This window comes from Calidris pugnax, unplaced genomic scaffold (genome assembly GCF_001431845.1).
Source record: "Calidris pugnax isolate Ruff unplaced genomic scaffold, ASM143184v1 scaffold11, whole genome shotgun sequence".
Lineage (NCBI taxonomy): Eukaryota > Metazoa > Chordata > Aves > Charadriiformes > Scolopacidae > Calidris > Calidris pugnax.
The window spans coordinates 15,851,985-15,865,916 of record NW_015090803.1 but is presented as its reverse complement, the minus strand read 5'-3'; the positions used below and the strand labels follow the sequence as shown (position 1 = coordinate 15,865,916).

Here is a 13,932-nt window from a genome sequence, read left to right as displayed (position 1 = left end):
ACAGCTGTACTGTATATTCAGAGGCTTTAACATACCATGTTTTAAGTTTAAATTGTCAGCAAAGGGGCACTGATTTTAACATAAAGCTGCAGCCTCTATGTCTAGTTTTGGGTACCGCATTAAGAATAGAAAAATGAAGGAAGGGGGGAGAAAAAAGATGATCTTTTGGGGTGTTTTACAACCATATACTTCTGTATGATAATAGTTTGCATATGAGACTATTGGAAATAACATGGAGTAGATAAATCTAGTAAAATGAGTCAATGGAGTGCTCATATTGGTCAATGGAAATTCCAGCTTGGACATTATTGAAAACAGTTCAAAGGATGCACCACTGTCATCTACGGCCATATGTGGAAGAAGGGAAGAATGTTCAATGAGATCTCACTTCATAGGTTTGGAAGGGTTCTGATTCTTTTGCAGTTGTGGTCCTCCTGATGTGGGATTATAAAAATTATCTCTTGGTATCCAGAGAAGGTTGGAACTTCTCTGTGATCTATTTCTGTTCCTCATCCACAAGAGAGGGTAGTTTTGAAGTCAACATCACCCACTCCTTAAGGAGAGTCTCAAAAATATGCTAGGTTCTGTGGCAAATTCTACTTTATTTTCTTAAAGTTTTTATTGCTGCTTTTCTGTTTTATGCTCATTTTATGTTTTTGGGGCTTATAATTGTATAGGTTAAGATTTTAAGATATTGGAAAACTCTTCCTGAGAAATTCTTCACCACTGAAGAGTTGACCTTCTTTCTCTTTTACAGTCCTTACCTAATCCAAAAGTTAGAATAATTATTTTCGCCTGAAGTCCTAATCCAAGCTTCCTCTATTGTGAATGTTCTGATCACTTTTAGCACAGTAAATTATGAAACACAACTAAATTAGTGTGATCTCCTATTAGCAGCTTACACATACCAACACATTTATTAATAATGAACTTGTCACCGTTCAGTAAACAACAAATAAATTAAAAACAGAGTACTTTGACTTCTACAGATCAAAAAAAGTGCTTTACAAATACTAATTACATGCTACTATTCCCTGGTGAGGTATGCATTATAAATGGGTTAAAATGTGTCAAAGTTATGTTAAATGACTTTTTGCTCAAAATTGTGCAGAGTGTATGTCAATAATAAAACCCAAAATGTTCCTGCCTTACTCTTTCTGCTCCAAATGGTTAAAAATAGTTCTTCAAAGGATGAAACAATACGTGGAGACTGAATGTAAACACCCTTTTCCTAGTTTTCTGACACACTTAAAGAAAGGAAGATGTATGGGCATAGTATATGGATGGAATAGATGCATTTCATATACAAAAATGACATTTTCACAACAAATAAGTACAGTAATTATGACTATTAGTTTTTCTACAAAAGTGCAGTGCAAATGAAAGCTGCTGATACCTGATGACGACAGACGAGCACTGGGCAAGCCGTCTTCCAGCACTTTTCAGACCTGTGTATATCTGTCCCATCTCCATGGCTCCTTCCAGACCAACCACTTCCATAAGCTGGTCGCTTAGATCTGCAAAAGTTGAAAAAACACCCACATTTTGTCTGGACAGGATTTTGACAGGGGTCATCCTGACTAGCAGGAATTATCAGCAGAAGACCAGCTGATAATAAAAGATGTGGAGACCAGAACTGGCAAAAATGGTGATTCCTAAGAAGTGGTTGCAGCTTTAAGGTTGGACAAATCTGGGCCTGTTGTCACACCATGCTAAAACATCCTGACCAAAAGTATTCTAACATACAATAATAATATCAATGGTTTATTTTAATAGATAAATAATGAAAAAATAATCTTATTATATGAGAAACTAGGAGAGACTCCTTCATTTGGGTTATCTGACATTCATAGAATGAGATGTTTGCAGTTTAGAAATCTATACAGTCCATTGTTTCAATAGACATTTAAAATCTGGTGAAGTCAGTGTGCCAGACCCTATTGGATTCTTTTCTACACAATACTATTCAGATGATGTGTACAACTCTAACACAGCCTTTGTGTGCATGCATTATTATAGTATTTAATTATAAGACCACATCATATTTTTTGCATTGGATCTTTGTCTTAATTAGTGCATAGATTCAATGCAAAAAGGGCAGAAAACAACCCTTATATCAGAAACTACTCATCTAGCTTTCCTGAACTTTGTAGTGCTTGTTTGCACCCAGTTATATATTTTTGTTTCTCACTGCTTTTTGATTACATACCATTTGGCATTAAATGTAAAGCAAAAATAAAATTAAATAAATAATGTTTCTGGCAAAATAAATATTAGTTTGCTTGAATTCAAGGAGCATGGGCAAATTCTGTCTAGAATTTCAGATACAAACAGAGATACAACCAGAACCCTATAGAGTAATATAGCAGTCTGGTTTGAGAAGCAACCAAACAAGGTAATGAAATATTATCCAGACTCAGCTAGGGTGTTTTGTATGAAATGTTTTATATGCTCTCATTTAAACACATGTTGCCAAGACCAAATGGACAAGAAAAAGAAACATTTTTTTTTTTTTTAGCTGTATATTATATGTGTTTTATAGATTGGCTGTTAATATCCATGTTTCCAAAAGCTACACTTTGGTGAAGCACAACAATGAGCTAAAATGTTAGAGTCTATCATCACATTGAAAAAACAAAGAAAGGAGAGCACATTACTCTTTGTATATTGTAAACCCTTCAACCTTTAATGAAGGTAGAATTTCATGCTAATTATCATATCTATGAGCCTAGTCCAAAGTTTCAAAGAGAGTCTTTTCTGTTCACTTCTTTGGGCTTTGAATGAAGGTAATTAACTGAAAGAAGTCCTGTGATAGGGGGGAAAAAAGTATTAAAAGCAAATAGGACTTATCCAAATGGATTATTCTGCTTCCAACCAGAAAAATCTGATACTATCCAAAGCCTTCATTTTTCTTCTTATACTTTCTTAATAATCTTTGCTATTTTAATTTTCTCATCACAGTGAAGTCAGTTCCATATAATATTAACAACCCCAAAATAAACCCTATTCTCTTCTTTTAGGGAAAAACAATAATATGTACAAAATATTAAAACATACAATATGATTAATATTAACTATACATTTAACATGTAACACATGTAAACCCAATTTTGTATGTCTGGCTTTATGCTGAATTATTTTACTCTTAAAATATTTTTGTTAAGTTACTCATTTTTAAACTTAACTCAGATTTAAACAAATTCTGCTGTTCTTGATAGCCATAGGGATTGAAATGGGAAAGTCCTACTCTATTTTCAAAAGCTATTATATTATAAAAGCACACAGAATTTTATAGATGTATTAAATCATTAAAATGGTTCCAGCCACAGAAAACATCAAATTCCTATTCACTGGGTTACTAGAAAATTATTATTTTTCAAATGGGAGAATAATTAAGAACAGATTTTTATTACTGACAGCTCAGGAAACATATGCAAGATTCAGAATAGTGACATTTGCAGTGATATAAATTTGATGCATCATTTTTCAATAGCTGTGAGATTAGTGCCAGTAACAGCAGGTAACCAAGGGCCAAATCCTGCCCTTTGATCTATACCACACATCTCAAAAAATGTGATATGTTAAACATTGGAAGACGGAATCGAACAATACTCTGATCTACCAGAAAAGTGAAGCCTTTTCAAAAACTTCACATTTGCAGTGGCACATTCCCAAAGTGGGGTTATTTTAGGCCAAATATGAATATTTTTAGAATCAAGCTTAAATTAGACGTAACCTTCCTTGAGAAGCAGTAAAAACTAAAGCAAATGTAACATGCAATTATCAACTTAGGGTTAGTTCGTGTTCCTGCCCTTGCTAATATATTTGACGTGATGCTTTTGCATAGTCATACCCGTTTAAAAAAAATCCTCGAGCTATATTGACTTTGATAAGAACTCAGAGTGAGAAAAAGTGGAAAAGGGAGTGTATGTATTTTAGTCCCATTCTTCAAAGATGTTACACGACTATAGGTACACTGGTTGAATATAAAGGGTCAAGACATCAATGAATGGATTACATTTGTTCTTAAAAGGTCCCCACCAAAGACTCTGAAAGAGACTAAGCTCTATTAAAAGAGATCAGGTCTTCTATTAAATTAAAAGATAGGAAAGGGGAAGTCATTCTTCATTCTGGTAGAAGGTTATCACTGATTTCTCAGAAAGATCTGTGCTGGCCTCTGTACTGCTCAACATAGACCCCTAAATAATCTGGAAATAGAAGTAGATAGTGAGTTACTGAGGATTCGATGAAGTAAAGACAATGCCAATTATAAAAAAAGTTTAGGAATTTTACAGTTCTGAGTAATGGGGCTATACAAAGCCCCAAAATTCAATACTGTAACTTAATGCCCATGAGGGGAAACAGAGCTTAGTACATATAACAGAGCTAACTACAGACAGGTAGAGTGTTATATGCATATCTATTACATTTGAAAATAAATATGGGGGTGTGTGTCTGTGTGTATATGTCTATATATACATGCATATTTATTTTGCTGAGCTACAATTAATACTGTCCTGGAGCAATCAAAATTATGGTGTTACTGTGGCTACTTCTATGAAAATGCTCAATAGTGATCAAATATCATCAATTATTATGATTGGTATATCCATACCAATGGATATACCAATGGAATGTAGTTCCAGTCTACTCAGCAATGAACAGGAAGATATAAAATAACTGGAAATGACAGAGCAACAAACATGGAGCAGCTCCTGTATGACAATAAATTATACAGTAGGACCCTTCAGGAAATAAAGACATTTATGGAGGAAAGATGTGAAAATAACCAGTGTCACAGAGAAGGTGAAGGCAGTACTGTAAATATTTCTCAAAATGCAAGAACTAAGGAGTTTCATAGCCCTTCTAGAACAAGCTGGAAATCCTTTTTACATAATACTTTGTTATACCATGACGTTTTACTAGTCTTCAAAATTCCCTAAATCACAAATTGGTACATATTTGGTCGGTTATCTTAATGGAAGAATTAATATGAGTTTGCTCTCTTTATGCTTTACTTCTAATCATCAACACAGGTTGGTGTTAGAGATCAGATACTGAGCTACACGAACTTGTGGGTTGACCTAATATCACTGTTGGTGTTTTCTTCTTATACATCTTATCATCTATAGACCAGAATAATGAATGCTGCTGTTCACTAAACATCATTCACCACCTAAAACAGCTTATAACGTGGACTTTTCCATGACATGTATTCTGACTGTGTTTAAGACCTAATTCAGAAAATCACTTTTCAACCCTCAAATTATATTCTGAAGTTACACATTCGTGTGTGCGCCTGTCTGTGTCTCTACCAACTACAGAACAAAAACATGTATCTCTTTTTAGTCATGTTGTATTTCTTCTGTGTTCCACAATTTTTTTCCTAATGAGAAAATAATCAATTGGTGACTGTGCTGATAGAACTCTCCAATGACTACTTCACCCATTATAACCAGTTTTAGGAGGCTTAAGTTTAGGAAACTGAGTGCCAGGTTTAAAAAAATAACTTAGCAGCTAATGGCAAACAACAGCAACTACCAGACTCCATCAAGCCAGGTCATTTATCTGCCTAAATGAGGGCTGAAGTCTCACAGGTAAGCTATCATGGAGAGCATCTCGGCATTAGTGCATTAGGAAAGTGTTTTTTGACTGGTGCCTTGGGGTTCTTCAGTCGGTTTGTTCTACTTTGAGCTCTGTGAAAGAGCTGAAGGCTCTCACTTGTTTTCTGTGCGAATGAGCCATTAGAGTGTGTGGGAATGTTTTCACAGCACCCTGGCTCTCCTGCCCTCTTCCACAAACCAAAGTACTTCACGTGTCTCCTCCTATTAGCCCCGTCAGTAAACAAAGCCGGCCCTCCCGGGGGAGCGCTGCTGTCAGCAGATGGTGACCAGCACAGAGAGGGGCATCTGACCCCTTCCACTCATTCCTGATGGGGAGATAAAGTCACTAGGGAGATGACCGCCCGTTTCTTCCCATCAGGCAGCAGGAGAAAGAGAAGTCCCAACAGAAACTCGCACAAGCAGCAGACAAAACACTATACGTGAACATAAGCCCTTTATAGCACTTCCCCAAGGCATGAAGAAACACCCTTGGAAACTTTAAGGTTTTCTAGTGAGGAGTTTACGTTATCCATTAGCTTGGCATTAGCTGGACGCTTCGATATTCAAAGTGAACACACAAGAGAAAAACACATTTGGAATTCATCTGTGAAGATAAAGCAAGGAAAGCAAAATGGGGTAGGGGGTGGGAAGCAGCACGGTGTGATTAGAAACACTGATTTACATAGCAAACTTTCCCTCTGTAATGGAACTGGTTTTGATATCCAATTTATCTTTGCAATGTATAAATATTGCTGTCCTGGCAAGAGATTGAATGACTCTATTATAACTTGGGGTTACTGCACTCACTCAGGCACATTTGCATAAAAACACTGCTGGTCAGTGGTAAATCTGTCTCTGGCAGCAGTTTGTCTTCGAAGAGAAGGGGCTCCCTGGCTTGCTAAATGTAATCAAACCCTAGTAATCATCATGCTGGAAATTTTTTTGGCTCCAGTTAAAATACTGGATAAGAATTTCAAAACTGGTATGATGCCAGAGGTTCCTTGAAAACACTCCTGAGCTCAATGCTCTGCACTGCATGAATGCTTCAGTATCTTCCGAGAACACCGCACGTATTAAATCTACAGTTTCCCATTATGCAGGAATTTGGGGTTGCTTCCATATGCGGGGATAGGGGCTGCTGCTGGACAAAATGCTGCTTAATGTCACAGTATTATCCTGATTTCAAATGAAAGACTTTTTCTGGATTCCTGGTTACAAGGAAGCAGTAAATCAAGAGCAATCTGTACGTCCTGCTTTTTGTTATGCTTTGCTTTAGAGAAGCTACCTGAAGTCACATAAACAGTTATAAACACTGAGGCATATATCAGAGTTGTACCTGGACATCCAGATGATGTCAAGGCTTTGTTTTATTACTGATTCACGGACACACAACAAAAGACATCTCTTGCCTCCAAGGATTTGTGATATAGAAAAATCAAACAGATGAAGCATTGGGGAGAAATAGTATTATTACAGTCATTTTACAAAGTGAAAATTGCACACACCCAAGTTTAGGTCCTGCAAAAGGTTTGTTCTCGTAATCAGCTGGATATATTGTGTATAGACCTGCAAGAGTCATAATATTATTGACACCATGTAAAGCACAGGAGTTTGCAGGACTGACCTGGCCAAGATCACACATGAAGTTTGAGGCAAAGACAGGAACTAAATCAGCAACTCCTGAATTTAAACCCCTTGTTTTTAAAAATCTATTCTCCCTCTTAAAATTGACCTTGAGGCTATGTATCAAGTCCTACATCTATAGTATTTGAACCTGCTTTGAGCATTTTGCACTGCTGAGATTCCTTGTGAACATTAAAAATCTCAGGTGGTTCTATACATCTATTTCACACCAATATTGATTCTCAGCTCAAGTCTTTATGTTTTTTTCCTGTTCCTAAAACAAAACAAAATGAGCTAAGCCTGCCTCTTAGCGTGAAGAAAGAGAGATATATCACTGCTGTAATTTTCACCCTGGGGAGACACTCAGACCCAGTGATAATAAATTAAGTAGATATTTTATATACACAAACACACACAGAAATGCACACACATTTTACACCTATGTGGACATACACACATATGATATATATCCGTATTTATGCACATGTGAGAAATTCAGTGCATTTTTTCTCCACCATCTGAATTGATGACGCACTAAATAGCTTTAATGCGGTAAGAATGTAAGGGTGCTATTTTTGACACTTAAAATGAATGCAATCAATAACATCCTGTCTCTGCCAAATGCAGTGGCAAAACTCTTACCAACTTCAGTGGGGCCCAGATTTCACCCAGGATCTCGTGCCTTGCATCAGTCTAGCACAAAGATTCCGTCCTCAGATGGAGTCATTTCACAGATACAGCTCAGCCTACTACTGTGTAACGGATTCTTTTGGTGTATATAATCATCTCCTGACTCTCATTAATCACTGAATGACAAGTTTCCCAAAAAACAGAAGGGCAAACAAGGAAGAATCAGTCCTTATAATTAAATATTTTATGAAACTTTTTAGTGTGCACAGAAGGCCTTTGTAAAACTTTTCCTTAAGCGAACTTTTTTTCCCCATCTTACCAGGGGGAAGAAGAGAAGGGCTCTTGCTAGAAACTTTTTTGATTAATAGTAAAAGAAGAAAAATAAAAAAACCCAAACAACCCACCCCAGGGCATTCAAATTAAATCAGTTCCACCAAAACCTACTCCCAAATACCAATGTTCAGATGTTCAACATTTGAAACAAGAGGTTTCATCTTCCAGTTCGGGAGATCATTATGGGTAAGTCTTTTATGGTAAAGCTTGGCAGACAAAATGTATTCTTTTTTTATAGATTTATTCTTCTAATAGTTTGAGGTACAATTGCATTGAACATGCTGCTGCACCAAAAAGCCCCCTATTATTTTAATCTGTATTCTTTAAAAAGTTATTTGTTCAAAAGGATTTTACTGTGTTACTCTTATACCCCCTTCATCCAACAGAACAAAAGCTGTTCTATGAAAGGAGTCTAAACTTGGACAAACCGTAAAAAAAAAAAAAAGCAAAGTTCCTCTCTGTTTTTATCAAATTTGATTGCTGCAGCTGTTCCCAGTTTCTGTATTTTAAAAATAGCCTTATTCAGTGCCTTGTTGGCTAAAGGCCAGAGTACCATTAGAACATGCTGTACGGAAAACCTCTATTCAGTTACAGATACAGAAATATATTTAAGATCAGTGGGGGTCATCTGCAGCAAACACTTGTATGGGGGAAAATGGAATTTTAATGTGCTTGGACTGCTCACCACTTTTAACAGATATTTAAGAACTTCAAACCGGATATCTTTCTATTTGTATTGGTACTATCATATTACTGAGCATCAGGTACAATACAATATGAGCGAGTCAAGATCATTTCAACTAACAAAAATAGATCTAATTCTCAAATTACTCCTTAGTAGTTCTGGCATTCACTTTAAATGGCTCCTAGTAATATTGGATATTTGATTAGCCTATAAAAATGCCACAGCCTAGAAAAGAAAAATACAGTAATATTGATGGAAATGTAGAAATCTGATCAATGAAAACCAGCTTTGATTTGTACATTTCTAAGAGGACTAGTACTAACAGGGGATAAATGTTCCCTTTCTGCAGGGTAGCAAACTCTAATAATGGCATTATCCCTATATTTATCCGCCAAAGAGTTTTTTTAGTTATGGGCCAGAAAGAAATCTTCATTTCATTTATATGAACATTAAAACTCCCTTTGATTGAAGTGATAGCAATTTTGGTCCAGGAGCTCAGAAACCCCTGCAAAGATGATCTTCACCCCTCTTTCTCTTCATGACAACCAATTCCATTTGCTTCCTCTACCACGCTAGACCTACACCATGGTGTTTGGAGATCCCTGTGTGCATATTGGACACCAGTCTGAACAGCAACTATTAGTTATTAACTAAGAACCTAACTCCAGGAAAGGATTCTGAAAATCAATGAGATGTAACATAGATCACTTTTAGCCATTTCTCTGATGCCTGCATTAAAGTATTCAAGGTTATGTTTTTCTACTGCAGCTGGAGCAGCAGTCTACAGCATGGTAGAGACATCCAAGGTCATTATTTGTATAGGTACTAAGAGGAAAGAAATAACACCAGTAAAGGCATCAATATATTCTACATGAGCTTGCTGAGACTCCAAGTTCTTAGCGTCTGGTTGGCGCCCTAAGTTTCTGTGCCCTCACTCTCTCAGTAGTTGGGTTAATTTAATTAAATAAATGCTACAATCACAATTCAGATTGCAGTTTCAATTACAAATATTGTCCACACCTTCTCCTCCTACGGAATGAGCATCAGGCAATTGAATGAAGTCAAATCCAATGAACTCTAGAGCAGGTATTTGTATCATCTAAGTAAGTCAGAGAATCTTCCTAAACTTCCTGCACTCAGTGAAAGTAAAGCAGCTTTCATTTAGTTTCCCACTAAACTAAATGTGTTTTGTGTTGTCTGAGGTGGCCTAGGATTTCCAGGACATTCACAAAGGGCTGACAAGCCTGAGAGAGGAGCAACAGAAGAAGCAGATGAAAAGATGGTATCTTGAGAGGAACTCTAATAGTGTTAGGAACTTACAGATGTAGAACTGAAGAAAGCTCAAAGTTTTCTCCAGACAGTCATTCAGAGGAAAAGTCTAAGAAGCCTGGTTTTCTGGGGGAGCATGTTCTTCTCCATTGTCGCCAAGAGGAATCTTGGGAGACAAGGTAGGGTGCTTGGTCAACTTAGCAGTGTGTCTGAAGCCGTCTTTCTGCTAAATCTACCACCCCAACATTACCGCATGTGTTGGCTCCTTTGTGGAGGCAAAGGCCTGCAGAAGTGATACACCCTGTACTTACTCATCGTTTGATTGGAAACAAGTGTGCTTGTTACCTCCAGGACTCAGTTCCAAGTATGTGAGCAGATTTTCCAATGCTTGCTTTCCTTAAGTTCATTCTGTTCTCATAATTTGTCACTGTGGATTTTGGTCTCTGCTAGCTAATCTGGTTACATACAAGGAATTGCAGATATTTTTTCTTCCTATCAGAACTACAAACATTGCTAAAAAATCAGTTTTTTTAGGAACTTTTACTGGTTTACAAGACGACAGTTCTGGAATATGCAGAAACCTTTGTTACTGGAGACACCAAAGGAGAAAGTTACCTCTAATAGTGCTGAAAGAAAAATAAATGTCTGCTTTGATGTGCTTCACATGGAAAGAAATTTCAAAGGTTCACAAAGAAAGCAAAAATAAATTTCTTATTGTACCTTTCAATATTTTAAGTATTCATGGCTGACATCAAGCTATTTTTCAATAGCTTTTTTCAACCGTTACCTTCAGGACACATAGGAAGAAAAGGTATTTTCATAACCATGTCCAAGACAACTACAGAACAGTTCCATATTTCTTCTCAAGGACAAAAAGACCAGAGTCAGCTCCTGAGACTCAAGTTATTTTTAGTGCTCTGGTCCTGAACAGTATCAAATTGAAAAAAACCAAACTTTATATAATTTCAAACAAGAAAAGATGACTTACAAAGAAACCAGGATCTGGTTATAATTTGTTTGATTATGAAGTTCTGCCATAAAATGAAAGCCACAGTTTTTTACTAAGAAACAATTTGAACACACACTACTCACCATGTTTCAGGTACAAAAGCAAAGTCCTTGCCCAGGGCTGACTCATCCTGAGATCCTGAGCTGCAAACCTATACTGAAACGTGAAGCCTCACTGCATTTGTCTTCAGAGGGATTTGACATGTTAAAAAAAATATATCCTCATGGACTTTCATGCAAAATAGGAGACCTGGAAAACTAAGGGAATGATTCTCATCTTATTTTCGTTCTCATTTTTCACTCTTATTTTTGTTCTGAATGATGGAGAGTAAGAGAAAGTGCACGAGAAACAGACAAGGAGATCAAAGTTATATGAATACATTGTTTTCAGACTGGACTACGTTAAGCCTGAATACGGCAATCCTTCTCTGAACAGCAGTCATCACATCTGGAGTTCCAGAAAAAAAGTTCTCCTGTAATTCCTACATTCAGGCAGTTCCAGAGGGTGGATAAGCCACCTCGTTACTTACTGGCATTGTGATAGGATGGCAGTTCAGGAAAGATTTTTTACTTTCCAAATTCACTTATTCATCTTCTTTATGTGTCTTTGCTTAAATTCCTTTTCTAGGCATCAGGGCCAAAACTGAAATATTATGTATATAGGATTACTCTTTTTCAGTTCAGACACATATGAACTTGAGAAGCTCCTGGGGTTAATTTAGTGTATGGGATTCTAGGTGGGCCATGATGGAACATGCTATTGTCTTGTTTACATTGTTAGTTCTATTGTATGTGCTGTTTGCACAATATATGCCATATACTGGTCAACAATACTTGCAGGGAGAGTTAATACCCTTCATCATGATAACTGATACAGAAAGAAAAGACACCTTTCAGGCTGACAGGTACTCTCCCCAGTCCAAAAGAGAAGGAGCAAAAACTGATACAGAAAGAAAAGACACCTTTCAGTCCAAAACAGAAGGAGCAAACCTCAAATTGAATTAGAGTTTGGAACAATAATTACAGCATTTTTTTTTCATTTTATTAATCAACTACAGGCTGGAATGTAAGAGTGGGAGGGTTGCTTTTAGGTTATATATGGAAATTAATCTGGAAGGACAGAAGATTGCTCACGAATATCCTGGAATTTTCACCTTCCAGGTAAATTTCAACAAATGGCTACGAGACAAATTTTTAAAGGACCATAATTTTGGTCTCTGGCCAACAAACCATTTAAGTGTGGATACTCAGTGATATCAAACGGACTACATGCATGTTTCAAGCATGACTGTTAAGTGCTCTGTTTATTCAGGCCTATCTCTATGGTAACTTCTTTATGGTATATGATTTTGGAATACTAATTATAAAGCAATATAAATAAGGTTGTGTACAATAAACAAGCTTGCATTTACATATTTGAGGCATCTGAAAATTCTGCCTGACTTGTAGAATATAATTTGTGATTGATTTTGAAAAATATTTTTTGTCATTGTAATTCGTGAATGGTAATAGTAGCTGAATTTTCTTTTCCATAACACTACTTTGCACTAGGATCAGCAGTACAAGGGGACTGCAATATACTGAGGGAATTAAAGAAAGTAGAAGATGCAGGTGCACTAATAAATGGGTGGTCTTTGGATTACAGTATTTATGTGTGCTATGCCGAGCTAAACAGAAACCTAAATGTTACACATAAGAAGTGGTACAACAAGAACATCTGTGTTGGGGGAACTGAACTGGCATGGCTAACACCTCCAGTGCCAGGTGCAAAGGAAATTTCAGTACAGCTTGAGTAATTTTGACTGCTAGCATCTGTATACATCAGATTATCTCTCTTCTCCCCTCCATATTCCACTAGAGTATTTGTATTATACATCTGGCTTTAGATTCTGGCATAGCAAAACCCAGGTTGTAATCTTTCCATTCCTGGATCTCTATTTATTTATTTATTTGGGTCTTACTTTTCATGGAAGCTCAAGCCCAGAGTTACTAGTATTTTCCAAAACGTAAGGTTAAGGAAAATGAGCATTTTTCCCTGGGAAAAAAAGAAAGAGTAAAAGATTAAAAGAAGAATCGTACTTTTGATCTATTTAAAGCTGATCAAATGGCCTGTAGAGAAAGCTTTTTCTCTCTGAGATACTAAAGCTGGACTGTAACTTCACATATCTCTGAGAATGTCCACTTTTCTGGAAAATTCTAGATTTTCATGAAGTCACTTTTTAAAATCAACCTTCAAAATAAAGTGAAAATTTTCATTTCAAGTTCAAGTAACACATCTGATTCATAGAAATATTGATGATATTTGGTAGAAGACTTAAAATACTTGAAAGAACAAGACAGCTGGCTGAGATAATTGCTAGGAAATGCAAACCCAGTCACTTGTGATGTACGCATTCAAGTCCAACCCTAATAATCTTTGAAATATATCTGGAATTCCTGAGAGAGTCCACTGAGACCATGACCTACTTCTGTATTAAGTGGTTAAGGCTCAATCTTTTATTTTTTAATTAGGAAAAGATTTCAGGAATCAAAAACTACCAGTGATCACATTAGTTCAGGTGGAAGTCAATGGCCTCATCACCATCACCATGACATCAATGAAAGCTGAAACTCTTTCCAATAAACAATTCACAAGAGGAGGAGGAAGAAAAAATAAAGGAAAAAGAAAAAAAAGAAATATGGAAATATAAAAATAGCATTCACATTCTATGACGAGTAAATTTGTTAGTGCACTGTTAATGTGTCTCAATCAAAGTGCTCCATGTTTTATTTGTTCAGCAC

At 36.4% G+C, this 13,932-nt stretch overlaps 1 protein-coding gene across 9 annotated transcripts in view; it reads right to left on the bottom strand.

Moving 5' to 3' along the window:
- DGKB (diacylglycerol kinase, beta 90kDa) overlaps positions 1 to 13,932 on the bottom strand; it is a 467,667-nt gene that overhangs the window by 13,520 nt on the left and 440,215 nt on the right. For all 9 annotated transcript variants that reach the window (XM_014937895.1, XM_014937893.1, XM_014937903.1 and 6 more), the window contains one exon: positions 1,397 to 1,517. In XM_014937895.1, the coding sequence (XP_014793381.1) occupies positions 1,397 to 1,517 (121 nt within the window). The remainder of the gene's footprint in view (positions 1 to 1,396; positions 1,518 to 13,932) is intronic.